Source organism: Pleurodeles waltl, chromosome 2_2 (assembly GCF_031143425.1).
Source record: "Pleurodeles waltl isolate 20211129_DDA chromosome 2_2, aPleWal1.hap1.20221129, whole genome shotgun sequence".
Classification (NCBI taxonomy): domain Eukaryota; kingdom Metazoa; phylum Chordata; class Amphibia; order Caudata; family Salamandridae; genus Pleurodeles; species Pleurodeles waltl.
The window spans coordinates 349,535,570-349,554,841 of NC_090439.1; the positions used below are offsets into that span (position 1 = coordinate 349,535,570).

Sequence of the window (19,272 nt, forward strand, 5' to 3'; positions counted from 1 at the left end):
GGTTGGTGGGCTTCCCTAATAACATCTGCTTGCTTTCATTAGTCGAAAGCTTGCATATGTCATGCCTTTTCCGGTGGCTAGCCCTCCTCCAGCGCAGTGACCAAGTACAGAAAACATGCGAGGCTCGCTGTTTTCCATCGGGCTCGTGGACTTTTTTTTCTCTAATTTACGAGCGCGATCTCGCTTGGCAGAAGTCGAGCGCTTTACATACTTGATTTCACTTTTTCGGGTTATGTACATAAATGCACTTTTGCCCGATAGGTGAAAAGTCGGGTTAGGAGTTTACAACGCGATCAGCTCTAACATGAGCAAACGCGAGACCCGATGCATTGTAAATGCTTGTTCTATTTTATCATGACATGAAAGCTAATAAAGAAACAAGAACAAAAAATAGTGAAGTAAAATGTACTAATGAAGTATAGGCATATCATAATAATTCAAAGCTAATGTTGTCAGGTGACAGTATATTGTAATTATTGTAATTGTATTTACATTGCGCTTACTACCCCTGACGAGGCGTCAAAGTGCTTTTCGGCGAGTAGCACTCTACTCCGGAACCCTAGAGGGATTAGTGGCTGATTAGTATAGGGAAATATGAGTACGGTATTAGTATGAGTTTATTTGAGCAGAGGTTATGTGAGTTTGTTAGTTAGATTGGCTAGAGTAATGGAGGGATAGAGGAGGGAAGAATCTAGAAGAAGTGTTAACTGGGAGTTTATAGTAAAAGGATGAGGCTTGATTATATGTGAAAGTGTGTAAAGGAGGGACAAAACTGCAGAAATATCGACAGCCCCAAAGTTATTACAACTTTGTACTCTATAACCCAACAATTGAAGTATGAATATGCATTTGTTAATGAAGTAAACTTGCAAATATACTTGTTGCAACTTCATTTTTCACCGGCCAGCATTATGGACATAATATGAGGAAATACTAACAGAAGGAGAAAAAAATAAACATAAAAAATACAGGTGGAAATGGAAAAAAAAAAAAAAAACTATAAAAACGGAAGCCCTAATGACAACATAACATGAAAAACCCATATGCCCAGTGGTGTTTCAACATTTTCACTGTCCCGGACCAACCAAGCACTCACTGGTTCGGTGAAAGGAAAGCACTCTTAACCAGTGTGATAAACACAATGGCATCTCATAGACTTGACAATAATAAGCATCACTGCTGGGTAAGGTGGTTGAATCAATTCTCACAATCAAAACACTTTAGAGTGTGGCAAACATCTGCAGATTTCTGAGGGGGCAGTGGCAGAACATAAACGGACACTCTATCCCTCAAGCCCCGGGAGCCAGGACCGACACAAAGGTGTGCAGAGGGGCATTATTTCCCAGGACCGCTCTCATGCAACCATAGTAATTGAAAGATTTTAGAGAAAGATTTCTCCGTGTATTAATAACAAGGAAAAAACACGTCAAATACCACCATTTTGACGCCTCGGTAGGGGTAGTAACCTGTATCTAACTACAACTACGCTGTATCTGTGTCGTTTGCGCCTTTCATGTCTGGCATTTTAAACTTAGAAACTGAGACACCCCCCCTCCCAGACCCTAATGGAGCCGACCTGGAGCCCGCAAAAACATCTGACATAACTGCACGCCGCATGTTGTGAACACCCCCTGTGCCTGTGATTTCATGTATGGTTCAACTACCCCCGCTGAGGAACCAGGAAAACAAATTTACAGAGATGGGCAGAACACTGAAGGAATGTCGAGCAATTCCTGCTTTGGCAAGTAATACAGTTTATATTAATGTTCAATGGAAAAACGTTCTGGGCACGTTTGTGTAAACGCTGGCACATTCACTAAAAACAAGAACTTCTGTTCTTAATTCAGGCCAGAAGGTGTGGGTATAGGGTGGTCCTGGTGGCCATCGTGAGAAACATTGACAACCTCCTAAATAAAAATTTAAGCCTAACATAAGGAAAAAGGATGTTCTCTGCTGGTCAAGAATAATAATTATATTAAGATGTAAAAACAGTGTCATAGCTCCCCTCAATGAGTAATATGTGCTTTTACAAGGCTGTATACCCTTAAACTACTTTAGGGGTTGGATCGGCCTCTTTTCTTCTTTTGCTCCAGAACCTCTGTCACTGGTCTGAGACACTGTCAATGTCAACTTGCATCACCATTTCAGCCTCGCCGTTTTTCCATTGGTTGTTTGGGTGTGTCTTTACACTTCAATTGGAATGTATGGGGCATTATTTTACATCTTAACTGAGTCCGCGAGCACCATGGCAGCACTTGGGATTAAGTGCTAACAAAAATATATTTTTTAAAAGGTGACGTTCCAAAACTACAGCAGCCGTTTTTTTCTGTAACATCAACGTTTCTGATGCTTTTATCTGCAACTTAGTACACACGGGTTTTGAAGTATGTAAGATGACATACAAATATCAAACCTACTGATTTTGTCAATGCTTGTTTTAGCTACAGGAGTTCCTATTTAATAGTGGCCTGTGGTGGGGACCACATTGAGGCTGGGCTGTGCTGACCAGCAGAATAGTAGCTTAGGTTATTCAATGGCAGGCCGCTGCCTTGATGGTGTCCCGTTGACCCTGCGGTGTTAGCTGGCAGCCAGAACAATAATTCTGCCTCTGTTTCTAGCTAAGCACAAGCTTGCAGGTGTTGCTTCAAGCGTGCACTCCCATTACGCTGCCCAATTAACCTCGACCTCCAATTGAACGTGCATCAGTGGCGGGCCCTGTACTTATACTGGTGATTTACACAGGCCCAAGTAAAGGTCAGTCAAAGCAAAGGACAGACAGATGTACTCTGAGGGTGAGTTATTGTGAGTGAAGTGATGACAGACATCTAGTTGGCACTGATATGCCATTTCGTTCTGCCAGCTGCCTGGCAGTGCCACAGGGAAAAGCCTTTACACAGTTGATGATTAACAATGTGAAAAAGGCCAGAACCGTACCAGGCCACATGGGTGCCAGCTGTGTTTCTTCAGCCATCGAGAGTGGGGGTATGACACTTTCAGTGGAAAATAAGTGTGACAAACATAACCTGTGCATATGCCTTAGCCTTGTGATTTCTGCAAATGTAGCACCTCAGAACTATTAAGATGGCCATAAACATACCCACCTCCTTCCACTCAACCAGTCCAACTGCAACAGTGACGGTTGTCTCAAGGGTTCATTAACAAATATGATGAAAATTATCATAAGTATCAAGGCAGGGGCTTAACTCAGGGCCCTGAAGCCCATATGGGGCAGGTAACCTCCCACTTATTCATGGAGTGTCCGTTCAGTACAAGGTCAATGAATATTTGTGAGATATGAGCGACTCAGCGGCCACTCAACAAATTCTGCATATGGACTCCATCATTTTGCGTTACACAACTGCGCCTGGGATAATGATTATTACTACCTGCAGTGGCTTTGGTGACTAAGAGATTTTGTGGGCATTAAAGCAACACAATTAGTAACCATGGAGCTTATACCCGAAATTAACTGATTGCTTGTACATCAATTGTTAGCCATTTGGTACACCTTTACTGTTAAAGATGTTACTTCTGAAATGAATCAAGTTTGAAAATGAATACAAGAACCAGTGAATATAAGGCTCGGTGAAATTTCCATTACGCTGAAGTAAACTCAAAGAATTACACAAATGTTGTGCTACGCTTGTTACACAAAATGTTCACTACTATTTTATTTGGCAAACTCTTAATGCCGAAGTATGGCAATACTGCAAATGATAAGACTGTGACTGGCTGCTTTTTAAATCATTTGTGTTTCTGCACTATTTAACATGTATCCTCATACATTTGATGATGAAATATGAGGCTAAATGGCAATTTTGCATTTCACATATTTTTGCAGAATTTCATGCTAGTATGCAGAAGCAAATTACACACATCTTGTACAACCCTAGTAATTATCATTCAGTTGACCAAACAGGCATCAAGGAAACAATGTTTGAGTGCAGTGGCATGTAAGGGAAGGGTGTTGGACATGGCTCTGCTGAAGGAATTTTCCTGAAACTTTTTTTTTTTTTCTCCCAGTCTTTGCTGACTCTTTGTGCATGACCTTAGAACTCTGGGAACTTCCCCCCTGTCTGGCAGTGGGAAAGTGGGCATGCCATCCTATCTATAATAGGAAGGGCGTGCAGGGACATGTTTGAGGTGCTGTATCCAGGAGGGCCCTGTGAAACAGGTATACCACATACCTGGGTTGGGTACGACCCTGGCTGCTATGGGGACTGCACTGGGTGTGCCTACCCTTAGACACCCTTGTTAACCATGTCCTAGGCCTAGGGAACAGATCTGCAGGGCTGCTAGTGTGCCTTCCCTCAGAGTGGCAGTCCCTATGTGTGGGCCTACCATGAGCTGCCTTACACCTTCCCCAGAGGGCCCCGATGGCGGGGCTGGTGATAAACAGAGGGCAGGACAGGTATACAAAAATCTGTGCAGGGAAGCACCCTTCTGTTGGTGTCCACTACCTAAAGCGGGGGTCGGCCGCATCAATAAGGGTGGAGTGGTCCTCTACTACTGGCCGTGGGCTATGGGCACTGTTCCCCTGGATGAGCAGGGTGGAAGTGTGTTCGAAGGTCCTCCCCTGGAGGGGAGGTGGCGCTGAGCAACATGTGGAGGTCCCCACCATGGCAGGGCCCAAGGTGTGCACAAAGGCCATGAGGCCTTCAGAGATACATACAGGGCCAAGGGCTGCACCCTTACACAATGGGGGATTTCATGTATATGTGCCTGGCACAGCTTGCCAAAAGGTGCACCCTTGTAGAGTGGTGCCTGACCATATAGTGAGCCAGGCCCAGAGGGCCTCTCCATGCACATGTGCATGTGGGAGTTTATATATATGGGAAGCTTGGCATAGCTGGCCTTTAGGAGCCAATTTGCACCCAGGAGTCTTCCTCTTAAATGAGACTGGCAAAACTTGCCAGAGTGTGCCTATTTGCACACGGGTGTTGCCAGATGAAAGTGGAGACTGGCAACACTCGCCTGTGTGTGCATACATGCACCCAAGTGGTTTTCCTATATAGGAACTAGAGCTGGAATCACTTACCAGGGTATGCACATTTACATGAGGATATTTTAATGTAGGAACTAAGCCTGTTAGAGCATGCCAGTATTGGTGCACTTGCCCCTTTGTTGTGTCTTTAACTAAAATGCCCCACATGCCCCAGCAGGCAAGGGTGTACACCAGGGCATCGTGCCCCAGGGAGTGCCGAATACCCATCTGTGTTTGCCCTACCTATGAGAGCTGCTCAAACCATAAGGTAACATGGGAGAATGAGTCTTGTTAAGTCTGGCTGCAACAGTGGATAACAGGGGGGCAGCCTCATGCTGTTTAGTATATTGTGCCTGGAGACCAGAATTGCCTGGTGTGGAGCTTGCCATGGACTGCCTGCACCTCAGGTGAGGGTCCCTTCATCGTGGGGACCACTGCACGCTGAAATGTCTTGTTGGTGTGAACAGGATCACTCTGTGGAAGAACCCGCAGGGCCCGCTATTGTCGAGTGTGTTGCATTTGTCTCATGTGGGCCTCGGCTGCATGCTCATTGTGTGCAGCACCCTTTTCGTTTGTTGCGACCCTCGGAAGTGGGGGTGCAACCTGAGTTGTGCTGTACTTGGCCTCGCATGGCACGGCTGAACTTGAATCGAACTGTGTGACCGTGGAGTCTGGTGCAACTAAAGTCATTGAGCGCTGGCCAATATGCCTCATTCCAGATAGGTACGGAAACCAAGTTCATTGTGTGACCAGGTGGATTAGTGCGACTCAATTCATTGCGTACTAGACCTTGTGCCTTCCAGAGGGGTACAGGATTTACATCCTTCGCTGGAGAGTCCAGGATTGTCTGGTGCGGTTCAAGTCATCACGCACCAGACTAGTGCCTCGTTACAAAGTGATGGTACATTGGAAATTGGCTTGTGAATGAAAGTTCGGTCAGGACGACTCAGATCATCGGACCCCTGACACTGTGCCTCCTTTTTGTGGGTGTACAGCACTAAGCACTTATCACGTGAGATCACTTGAGTCTTCATGCCCCAGGCTCAGGTTTCACCTGGTACAGGGGGTGCGGACGAAGTAGCTTGTCATGTGCAACTGGAAGTGTTGAGGGTGACCCAAGTCAACAAGCCCCAGTGGCACCTCTCCGTTCTGGAGGTGCTGAATTTGGTGATTATTTGGTAACATTGAACTGCCTGGCTGTGTTGGATGCCATGGTGTTTAACGGCAGCCCCAGTGACCCTCCCCCTGTGTTTTGCAGACCTCTGAGTGAACCTCCTATGGGGAGCCCAAACATCTCCTTATTTATTGTTTACCGTCTGTTGTCTTACCTTTACCCGATTTTGACCCTGAAGCCCTGAGAAGTGTGAGTTAGCCATGAGTGGCCTAGTATTCAATCTAATGCAATCTTTGATGCATGAAGGGACGTGATAGCCAAGGCTGGTTGGAGGGTGAAGGGCGTTTTGGGAACCCAGGTGCTTGCAAACACAGTGGCATCCACTATCCAGATATTAGGGCACCACATTAGGGTGCCGGGAGTTAGTGTGTGTGAGTGAGTGTGTGCACACACCAATTGATAACCATAGCACCGCACGGCGGTGCAGAGAGCATGTGCGTTGAATGTGACAGCAGTACCATGGTGCTGCTGGTCACGTTTATTCTTTCAGGAGTTCTTACAGTTGGAGTTACATCTTTCTAATGCGGCCTCACTTGCAATGCTACATAAAAGTGTTGTCAACCTTCTATGTACAGTTTCCTGCTAACGTTGGGAACTGGGGTTCACCCTAAATTTATGTGTTACACTGATTGTGGGGAATTCTAGGGTGGGTCTCATGCAGACGATTTTTGGCACCTTATGTGGGTGCGGGAGAGAATGTACTGTTTTCCTCATGTGTACATACAGTAAATAGTGTTTAATACAGTTGGGCTCCAGATTGTGACTTCTTATACTAATTGGGCCTAGACTTACATTCTAATCGTGCTGTGTGGGCTATGTGTGTGTTGAATACAATCTTTTTATATATAAATTGTGTGTAAAGTCTCATTTGTGCCGCACAGCGTGGTCGCATGAAAGTGCTGTTTCTTTGCTTTACACATTTCCTGTGTGATAAGCCTGCTCTGTGCCAAGCCACTTAGGGGTAAGCACAGGTTATACAGAGTGTGGAATCACCCCCCTTGATGGGAGTGATTAGTTCTGCCTGGCTGGGCCCTGCTTTAGCCAACAAGAATGTGCTGTCTCCCACAAAGGGTAACGCTTAAGCAGCAATGAAATACCTAAAAAACATACTTGTTTACCTAAGTAGGATTATAGAACACAGCAGATCTGACCTTTGTGATGTGACTGGTTCGTGATAGATAGATCATAAATGGTACAAGATGATTACCTTAGGTGGCACCCGCTCCTACCACAAGTTCTGAACTGAACACAATATCTGTCAATCAAGTTCTTAGCAGCCTAAGGTATGTTGTTGCCACATAGGCCTGAATTATTTCCATTCCTGAATAAGCATAATCTTTGTCTGAGAATGCACCTCAAAATAAGAGAAGTTTTTTTCCTTCCAACAAAAGCATGATCTTTTCTAAGCGTTTCATGGTGGACAAACACAAACGCAGTTATAAGTATCCCTTTTTAGTTTGTCACCATAACTTACGAAAGAAGTTGGTGCTTGGGTGTGTGAAGTAGGTAGTTTTCATACTGAAAACTTTAACATTTTTGTATATATACTTTGATTGATAAATGTAGGTTGTAATAACTTGCCTGCGGATTTTCATGCTAAAACCAATAATTTTTTACCCCTTGTTTGCCTCAAGATAATAAAACATGTGGCATCTTTGAAGTTTCATAGTGGTAAGGAAAATGACTTTAAATTTAACTTGAGAAAACGACGTACTCATTTTAGGACTACCCGCACTAGATAGGAAATACTGCCAGTTTGTGGAAGGGGTGTGGATGCGCCGGAGTAAACACTGTGCAAACAGCAAGCATCACAAACAATGGGTAGGCCTTCATTCTCATGGATATCCTTCTGTGACTTTGGACTGCAATCTACCGGTGCTTTGGTGAGACTATCAATGTATTGCAGACTGGTATAATGATGTTTACTGTCCGCTGGAATTAACTGGCAGCTCTGCAGCCACCGCATTTTGCACATAATTATGGATTTGCCATACAATCCATCATCTTCTGCTTCATTTACAGATTTTAACAAAACAAATGTGTTTCTAGCTCAAACAGATCAAAAGTTACTGAAAGTACTGCCACACCTGTTGCCATACAGGGGCAGGCTGTTTACCACAAAGTGACAGGTCACGTTTCTTTTGCTGATAGCTGCATTTAGGTATTAAGATGATCCAATGTGGTATGACCTCTACCAAAACAGTTTTAAAACTATAGAAAATGTCAAAATAGTGAAGTAATTCTCCCACAAAATGTCTTGCATTACATCACATAATTTGTTGTTTTCTACTGCATAATGTAGTTAACGCTGTCACACAATTTAATAATTCCAGTGACGCTGAGTATGGTATTATAAAGCCCACTGTTAAAATGTGTTCGTGCGGCATTGTCATTAAACAAATATGTTGAATTTGACATGTATTTCACCCTCGGCTGCATACCTTGATGGCTGTATAAATTGGCAGATTTCAACGACCACAATTTCTTTTTATCTGAAACAGTTCAAACGTTACTAAAAAGGCATTGCACATTATGCAGCGCAATGATAGATACTACACAAATCTTACACCTTTGTATGGCGTTCACATATGTTAGTACTGTACTGTAGGTGTTAGGTCCCCACTTGATGGTTTTAGGGATAGCTTTTGACTACAGCATAAAAAAATACATCCTGATCTATAAAAGCATTATTCAGACATGGTGGAAATAATGATTCCATATCTGCTGTGAAAATGTTTTGCTTCATTATCTGTGTAAATGTATGTTATCCCACATACACAGTTTTCAAAGCAACAGTTATTTTAAAAAGGCCACAAAGAGTACAGAAAATCCTGAACATTTTGTTTCTCATCCTAAAATGTGATATTCTGAAGATTACAGTGCCTACCATGAGACAACTACATTAAAATATGAAATATAAACTATTGTTCTGCCAGGCATTTCATAATAGCGAATTGCAAATGGGTTGTGCAGAACTGAAGAAATGCACCCTTTGTCACAATTAGTTTGCAGGCGTAACATTTGCTTTCTGCTGAGTGCAACACTGCATGGTTAACACAAACTACTTCACTCTAGGAGTGCTTATAAAATGGTGACTAGGGCTTCCATTAAGACTAAATCAGGATGTGTTTGTTAATACACTCTTCAATAGGATTAAGTCAACGTGCATACATTTTTATCTTATAAAACCTTGGCTTGTCCATATCTATGGGATTCCTGGCAAGAGATCCCTGCCAAAGACTGAGCAACTTAATTCCACATCATTTGCTGCTTCTTACACAAAATGTATTCAACACTGCTGCATAATTTGGTCCTCCGTTGCCTCATAATTTCTGCGGCCCTAGTATCATGCTGAACCGACGCTTATGTTAGTGAGGATGAGCAAAGAGTTAAGGCATAGCCTGCTGAGAGGGCTCATGTCCCTGATTCCGAAGTCCTGCTCTGCATTTTATGTGCCTAACATCCCGGCATGCGCCACAAGCTTCCTACATCACTTAACTAGCCAGTCTGCTCTTTCTTTCCGACTCAACGGATTTCTTTAAAGGGGCATCCAATGGCATAACAAACACAGTTCAACTTTACCCAATCCAGCATCAATAACATTCACCATTAATAAGCATCCCAGAATGTTAATTTGTTTGATGAGGTCTGCGGGAGGGTTATGATCTGCCGTGACATCATTCATCAGATGGCCCCTCTAACGTATCTTGTCTAACTTTTCTTAGAAAAAAAAGTTTATTTAGTGATCTAAGGTTTTTATTTTTATATTTCGTATTTTTGTCCAAGTGTGTCGGGGCTCAGAGCATCCAAAATCAACCCACACGCTTCTTTTATCTTCCAAAGCACATAGGATCCTGCACGCAGGGCTGGAGAATTCCAGAAATTCCACTTTGATAACCATGTGTGGAGGGCAGCATAATCCGCCCCTCCTGGTGGCTTTCTCAGCAGAGCACGTCTACTGGGAGAGATAAACGCATGTCCTGCTACGCTCCACAGCGTGAAATCCTTTCCCGCCTCATTTCAGATTGGCAGCTATTCCCCATCTCTCAGGAAATGCCTCCACGGCTATCTGTATAGGCCCTTACCGGGACGCGCTGCTCGGATAAAAGCCTAAAAAAATAGGGCTTATTCAAGCAGCGAACTGCGCCTCGAGGCAGCTCATAAATTGTGCTAAATAAAAGCCTCCACTCACTCACCTTACTAAAACTCCAACACAAACCTCCCCGTTTCCACTTTTTGGGACACTACGGTAATCGATCGAACACAATTCGGAATTATTTTCTTTTGTTTTTTAAATTATCTTCAGATATATGTTTTGAAATTGAAAATTTGCAGTAATTCGGAATAATTCAATTCTTTCTGCGAAACTTCCACTCAACATCTGTGAAAATTGCTAAATTTTGCACGGTCACATACGGGTTAGAAAAAGACAGTACAAGAGACGCATTATGCAGGACTGCGTGCACCCTGTGGAGTTATGCCGGATTCCTGTGAACACATCTCATTCCTAGGTCGACCAGCTGGGTCCCCCGCACTCGAAGGAAACTACAAGGGGGGGCTGGGGAAGTTGGAAGGGGCGCATCTGCACCACAATGTACCAGCAGCAGAGGTCCCTGTTCAGTACAGAAACATCTGAAACACGTTTAACAAAGCGGACCCTTGTCCCCGAGAGTCACCCAGCAGCACAAAGGTCACCGGGAGGCAGAAGGAATTCAGGGGCTAAGTCCAGGCTGTGGAGCCAGGCGGCCTGGAATGCAGTCCCAATTTACTCGCTTTACTACACGTGTGAACCTGAGCAAATGGCTAAATCGCGTTCTATCTCAAATGGGGGCATATAGGCGGTTATGATGGAACGAAATGCGCGACCGTCTTCTATTTCCCATTAACTGCAATAAGGCTTAATTTTTGTCCTTGGTATGAAAGGTCAGGAGAGCCCTTACAGGGCTTTGACTATAGAATTAATGGACACGACTTTCAATCACGACTCCCTTACTAGAACACACGGTGTGACCCTAGGCAGATTTCCGTATAGTCCCATTACCAATACCCTTGAAAAGATCTAAATGCCTAAAATAGCTGTACCACTTATGGATCTACAATATTATGCGCTATATCAAGTCAGCCTATGTGAATTTGCAGTGGAACAGCAAGGGTGTCCTGTGTATTAATGCAAGCAAGGGAGTGCCCCCACCTTCTGACATGCTAGGAAAGCGCGACTTTAAGTGCGGTAGAGGGGGCCTTCACACTGCTGGGTACCGGTGCCACTGTACCTGCTGCACTTTGGACACCTACACCCAGTGCATTTACAGTCCCGGTTTGCGAAAGGGCAGCAGCTAAAAACACTGCACGAATCCTCTAATTACACAGAAAAGATGGCTTAATAACGCGGCTCGTACAAGTCTACGACATCTTCAAAATAACAACTTCAAATTAAATTGATGTGAAGACTTGTGGCAGGGCCAGGTCATACAGATGGTGAGTGAGCAATACCTGGACCGCACACCCCGGTCAAATGATTTTCGTCTCATCAAGCAGCAACATACGAACAAACCATGGTAAGCAAAATCATAAAAGCTACGTTATTCCTCAAAAGATAGAATGGGCTGGCAGGCACCCAGCTCATCTGTTCCTATCCACTGTCTTACCTCTTTGCTGCTGGCCCCGCAGCACCCCTGCCCAGAGCAGCAGCAGGAGGACCGTCCTTTGGAGGGCCATCTCTCACAGGCAGGCAGGGTCCGGCCCTGCGGCAGGCAATGGATGAATGAACAGCCCGCCTGTCCCAGAGCGCTTGGCCACCCTCGGGGTTCACAACTCTTCCGCTTCTCCGCCACCCCTGCCCTTGCCTCAGCCTTTCTAAGAACTAAACCCCAGCAGCCGAAAAGTCCTACAAAGGGGAGGGACGGAAGCATCCATTTGTCTGGGGAGGGGGGGGGGGGGGTGGAGGGTGCTGAAACTCACGTAGCCGAGAACACGCAGGCTTTGTTACGTGCTTTGGGGGCATTTGTGTTCTGAATAGGTGCGGCAAAGAGGGATACTGTCGTTCAGTTGGCTCATCTGCAAGAATCCATTTTTCGTGTGTTTGGATGCGCTAGTCTGCCATGAATTACGACTCCTCTCCCGTGAGTGCAAGGGTCCAGTAGCTGTGGCAGCGAAAGACGCCGACAGGACACCGGCTGCACGTGAGTTAGGGGACAGGGAAGTCCAAACTTTGAATACACAGGGCTCTCTTGCCACACGAAGACACGCACAACGGGAGTGGTAACCGCTGCAGACTCAAGCACAAAGGAGTGACAGGAAAAAATAAATTACCCCTCTCTTTGAACTATATCTCGAATGGAGCGTCAGGCACTTGTGCGTTTGCTTCCCTCTGGAAATTCTGACAACAGTGTATCCAAATGGTGCCTTTCACGGGTTAAATCTCAACGATTTTGACCATCCGCTCGACTGTCCATCCATTCATCCACTCATCCTCCCACCAATTCATCACTCAAGCACTCTCTCCAGCTATTCACCCATCCTTCATGCGGGCATCCATCATCTTTCCCTAGAGGCATACCTCCACCTATTCATCACTCTCACCATCCAGCCAGCCGTCTGGCATGGGCTTACCCACTCACCGATCTATCCATCCATCCATCCGTCATCCAAACACCCCTTTCTTCATCCATCATCCTTCTCTCTCATCCTTCATTCCATCGCTGGTACCGTACCTCTCTCCAAGCATTCTTTCATGTTTTATTGTTTAATTTATCCCTCAGCCCACTGCATGTTCATAAAAAATCCCTTGGAATGGTCCTTAGGAATCACATTTTGGAAACCAATGTCTTTGATACAAGTCAAAGAAGGTTTTCTTTTGGAACAGTTTTTGGAATGGAAATACAAAAGTGCAGTTATTTAATAATGTAGGGTAGCTGTTGTCGAAGAGTGCCGGTGCTGTATTATTAAAAGCAGCGCTCCAGTGCCACGAAACAGGAGTAGTTTCCCCTTCAAAGGAGTCACCCTCCCTTTCATATTAAACAGTGCAGGTACTCAGTACATGACAGTACTTGCCAATTTAAAGCACTGAGTTAGACCTACTGCCCAGTGGCATCTATCCATGCTCAAGCTCCTTAAGTGCGTGTGTGGGGTGCTGATGACACCCCCTCACCCATGCACGTCATATCCACCCAGAATTCCCTACTACACAAAGACATACTTGGAAAATGCATTTAAGGTTTCAAATGGAGACAAAGGAGATGAAATGAACACAGCAAGGCACAACAAAAACTTGTATTGTGGAAGAATTAGGAAACATTTTCAACCATCTCAATTTTCAGAGAGCCATTCGGGTCTGTCTGTTTCTAGTCACTTAATACTATGGCTTAGCCGCTGGTGACATTTGGAAGCAATGGGCATAAAAAAATGGGTATAAATTTTATGTAGTGAGTGACGCAAGCAAGCTTATTGGACAAACTTGGGGTCCAGGGCTGGTCCTCCTCCACAGAAATAATTGAAAAAAGTTTGGCAAATGGTGCATCTTATAGCAAAATAATATATCGATAAAGCACGGCTTATAAAGCAGTGTGGATATATAGGGCCTGATTACAACTTTGGAGGAAGTGTTAATCCGTCCCAAATGTGACGGATATACCACCAGCCGTATTACGAGTTCCATAGGATATAATGGACTCGTAATACAGCTGGTGGTATATCCGTCACTTTATCGTCACTTTTGGGACGGATTAACACCTCCTCCTAAATTGTAATCAGGCCCATAGTCTTGAAATATTAAACACATTGGAAACTGCCACATATCCTATTGCATTAATATGTGCAACAGTTACTGTAATATGCAAAGCGTACTGCGCAACAACTTCAGCCCTTTAAATTAAACTGCTCGCTTGCCCAGTGTCTTGCACTGCATGCAGCATCAACTTTGGAAGAAAATGCTCTAATCAGGCTTCGAGTAGCACCTACAGCTGCTAACTACAATCAGTCTTATGGAAGTGTTTGCAGAGCGTTTTTTAAGTTGGAAGAACAAAGTGGGGGTTTTCGAAAAGGGAACATGTGAAATACATTTTTCTGATTTTCATTGTGTCCCACCCAACCAGTATTTTGGTTTCTCTGAGATGTAATTACATTCAGATATATAACATAACAACTGATATACACCTAGAACCTGCCAGTATGATTGGCTTTGTCAATGGTTGTTAGTTGCTTAAGATAAATGAGTAACAACAATGATTTGTTATGAATAATTACCACTAGAAATGTTTAAATTCTGAAATTGTTAGTCTGTGAATTAAATAGTATTGACACCTGTGGAATGTGTTTTGACCTTCAGCCATGTGTGCTTTATGTTAGAAATGTATGCCTTAATTAAACTGCTTATCTTGTCCAACTGCACATTTTCAACTGCCTCTTTTTCCTCCTCAGCACCCTCTTTTCACTCTCCCTCGAATGCACTTCCATGCATCCCCTCACTTCTTTTCTTCCAAACACACTCCACTCACTCACATTTAAGCAATGTATTTCCTTTTGCTTTGTAAATATTTTGACATCTGTGTACCCCCTTCACCCACATTTCCACTGACTTTCAATTCCAACTGGAATACATACCAATAGTCCTGTGTGCTAAATTGCAACTGGAATACATGGTGATAGTTCTGTGTGCTCTTCAGAGAGGCCAGCCCACTGACAGGCACATTGGTTTGACTTCAGCATCAGTGTCAGAACTCTTGATGAAAGTCCCTGATGAAAACCAGGCAAGGCTCAACGTATGCACTATGCAAGAGTAATAAGATGCACTGAAGAAAATACAAAAACACTAAGCTTACACTTCTGGGGAGTGCCAGATTAAGTAAAACGTGAAATAAGAGGAACTAAGGGCCAGATGTAGGTAGCCTTTTGCGCCTCGCAAACGGCGGAAAACGTAGTTTGCGAGGCGCAAAAGGCTTTCCGCGATGCAGAGTCACATTTTGCGAGTCGGTACCGACTCGCAAAATGTGATTCAGACTCACAAATAGGAAGGGGTGTTCCCTTCCTATTTGCGACCGCATCGCGATGTAGAGTTGATTTGTGACCGCGAAAGCGGTCGCAAATCAACTCGCAGTTACCATCCACTTGAAGTGGATGGTAACTCATTCGCAAAAGGGAAGGGGTCCCCATGGGACCCCTTCCCCTTTGTGAATGCCCACAAAAATATTTTTTCCTATGGACCACTGCCCACTCTGAAAAAACCGAAACCAAATGGTTTCGGAATTTTTTCTTTTTGCAGCTCGTTTTCCTTTAAGGAAAACAGGCTGCAAAGAGAAAAAAAATACTGCTTTATTAAAAAAGCAGTCATGGACATGGTGGTCTGCTGTCTCCAGCAGGCCACCATCCCGTGAGTGCCTAGACACCTTTCTGCATCTCGGATTGCGAGTTGCAATTTGCGAGTCGCTATGACTCGCAAATTGCAACTCGCAATCTGATACCTACCTACATCTGGCCCTTAGTCGCTGAGATACACTGCCTTAATGTTTTTAACATTCATTGTTTGTAAAGTAATCCACGTTTTTGGCATTAATGTTAAGGACATGAAGATAAAAGACCAGTTTTATCACAATACAGCAGATAAATGTCTTTACTATGAGCACATATTTCTTCCTTTGCACTTGACTGGGATATTGGATCAACTTTGCAAGAGAACAAAACACTGCTGCTTTTTTGGATCAATTTCATGGGGAACAAATGCAACAGTTCTACTTCTAAAAGAGCCAGCAATGTGCAGCCAGGGTCTGGGGTGTCACAGTGGGGGAGGTGAGCGTGATCTGGGGTCTCAGCACAATATACACAAGATTAGCACTGTAACCCTTACCATTACTGAGGACAAGGCACCAAGTTACACATGCTTCCATCCACTGCTACGTATGACAAATGGGAAAGGGTGGGATCTAAGCCTATGAATGGCAGAAAGCTGTCCTCACGCAGGGACGTAGACTCAGGCACCCGAAAGCATGTTTCCAAAAGCATCACTGGCCTATAGCGGTTACCACCATAGACTACAATGGCAATGAAGGGCTTTAGAATGCTAAGCCTCGTGTCGTGCATCACATTGTGGAAAGTTGATTTACTGGTTGACTTCTGTCTATTGTTTAGGAGCGAGGTGGGGCATGCTGCCTGGGACAGACAGCCCAGACTTAAATACATCGATCTGTTTAGAGATACAATTGTATCTCTAAATAAATCAGTCTAATTAATAATTGTCCAGGAATGTGTAGTCAGTTCAGTGGGACAAACCACTTCTGCACCATTGCTACACAAAAGAGTAGGTACTTGCATATCTGACTGTTTCTGTACTCACAGTTATCTGTGATATCTCATACTTAAACACAGCTACAAGTTTGATGCACCTTGATTGGAGTGCGTCTTTGATTGTGATTCCCAGGTACTACAATCATCATTTTCCACATGTAGACCATTAGACCTGTCATCCTTAGGTTGGTCCTCCCCCAAACATTTGCCTTGTCCTCTCTCATTTTGCTGTATTCTTATTGGCCTTGGGACTCTGTGCACTTTACCACTGCTGACCGGTGCTAGAGTGCTTTCCCTCACTCCACTAAACATGGTAAAATCGGCGTACACCTAATTGGCATATTTAATTTACCTATAACTCCCTAGTAAATGGTATACCATATACCTAGGGGTAATAAATTAAGTGCTAATAGTGGGTCTGCAGCACTTACTGTGCCAGTCACTTAAGTAGCCCCTTAAATCATGTCACAGGCCTGTCATTGCAGCCTATGTGCAGTTTTAAACTGCTAATTCGACCTGGTAAAATAAATCTGCTGCAAAGCCTTTACCTCTATTTTTAATACATATAGGTCACACCTGGGTTAGGGCATAGACAGCCTATAGGACACAGTACATTGTATTTAAAAATCTGGACATGTATATTTAGGTTTTATATGTCCTGTTAGTCAAAAACTCACACATTTGTTTTCTCACTACTATGTGGTCTATCTCTTCCATAGGATAACAGAGGATCACCTTATTGCATTGAACAAAGTCATAACTTTTGTTTGGGAACAGGTTGAAATGTCATGTTTGGTGTCTAAAGAATTGTAATTTAAAATCTTCTTGAAGGCCAAAGTTGGATTTTAAGTAGTAACGATTCTGAAAATGCCACCTTTAGAAAGTTTACATTTTTTTGTCCTAACCATTTGCTGCCTGAAGCCTGTTTCCTGGTTCACATGACTAGGTGTAGTTGACATTTGGCCTATGTGTACTCCTCCCAGAGATGCACACATTAGAGAGGTTGGGTGTTGGCAGGATGAGCCATCCTCACAGGATGGAAAGGATGGAGCTGTGCACAACCCCACCATAGGAAAGTACCCATTTTTAAAAAGTCAGTCTCACTTTTTGCCTTAGTACTGATGCTTTTTGACAGAAAGTGCAGTGGGTCTCTGCTAACCAGGCACCCAGTGCCAATGCTCTTTACATTAAACTAAAGTAAATGTCTAATTGTAACTCAATTGGCAAGGACTTTAGCACCCCTTCAAGTCCTTAGTAAATGGTATCCCTGGTCCCTAGGGCATGGCTGCTAAAGAGGGTCCCTAAAGGCTGCAGCATGTATTATGCCACCCTAAGGGACCCTCACTCAAACCCATGAAGAGTGCCAATGCAGAATGCTAGCAACAGTGCAATCCATTTTGACAACGCAACATTGCACACACCCTGTGTGCAATACCCATACCCACTGCACATAGTATATGTAAGTCACCCCTACAGCAGGCCTTAGAGCTTTTAGGCAGGGTGCATTATATTACATCTGAGGCCACATCTGCAAGAGCTGATGTACCCCTGTGATGTCTAATTCTATTGCTAGATATTTCAAGTGATGAGGCAGCCACCTCAAGGACATGTACTTGTCACTGGTCATTATGTGTTATTATGTGACTGCCCTGAAACTAATGGTGTTTGGTATCAAAGACCTGTTTTAATAAATCTATACTGATGCTAGTATCAGATTTAATATGACGTGCATCAGGAAGGCATCTTAGATGTGCCCCCTAAAAGCCTATTAGTCTCTTAGTGCGCTGGCTGACTAGTATCAACCAGCCTGCTGCCACAGACAAGGTTCTGAGCCCTGCAGGTGAGAGCCCGTACTCTCAGAGGCCAGACACAATGCCTGCTCTGGAGGAAGGTGATCACACCAAGGCTTGTTTGTGTCCAGTCCTGACTCCACTGCCATCAAAACTTACCTGCATGTCGAGGGACTTCAGGATAGATGAGCCCCACATGCAGGATGGCCCTGCTGTTTTGTTTTTCCTTCCTCTGCAGGTTGACCGAGAAGCTTGACAGCCTCCAACTCTAAGTGGCCACCTAGCCAGCATCTCTGCAACTGAGCCCCTTGGACGAAGTACAGAACTTCTGCCTGCATCCCCTTGTCCCAGAAGCCCACGAGCTGAGTCCCACACTGGGTTCTGCCAGACGTGTCCCCAGGTGCCCCCTTTAAGACTCTGTTGTTTTTACAGATCCCTTTAAATTTTCACCACTGTAGAGCTCGAGGCTGCCAACATGACCAGCACCTCTGCACCTGTATATACCAAGAGTGGAAAACCCAAACTGCTGGTGGTACGTTAGAGCTTGGCCCCTCCAGCTCCTTAAGTCCAGAAGGATAAGCTCTACAACTCCATATGTTTCATCCACTTCAAAGATGACACGTGGTATAAAATTAGGTCCCTCACACTCACTCTTCAGTTTACTTCTAGAACTGCAGAGAACTGCCCAACTACCTGTGGCCTGCTGTGTTCTACAGAGCACTGCCCTGCTGCTTCAAGAGGACTGCCCTGCTGCCTGAAGCCTGCTCTGCACCCGCAGAGGAGTACCCGGCAGCTTGAGGCCTGCTTTGCTGCTTGAACCCAGGACTTCCAGAGTGACTCCAAGGGCTAGATGGCTGACCTCCTTATCAGAGCCTCAGAGACATTTACTCTAAAAAGACTGAAGGTAAGCAGAAACCAGACCTGATTCACTTGGTGTATCTGAACTTCACTCCATCGCTGTTGACTATAACTTTCACCTTTGCCCCGGTCTCGTGTGACTAAATGTCTGCGGTTGGCAGTTTGATCATTTAGGTGTTATTTAACACTTT

The 19,272-nt window shown here is 44.4% G+C and overlaps 1 protein-coding gene across 1 annotated transcript in view; it reads right to left on the minus strand.

Annotated features, from left to right (window-relative positions):
• Window positions 1-12,020, minus strand: part of LAMA1 (laminin subunit alpha 1) — a 979,910-nt gene extending 967,890 nt beyond the window's left edge. The window contains exon 1 of the mRNA XM_069219856.1: window positions 11,804-12,020. Within this exon, the coding sequence (XP_069075957.1) occupies window positions 11,804-11,873 (70 nt within the window). The 5' untranslated portion in view covers window positions 11,874-12,020. The remainder of the gene's footprint in view (window positions 1-11,803) is intronic.
• Between the last annotated feature and the right edge of the window lie 7,252 nt (window positions 12,021-19,272).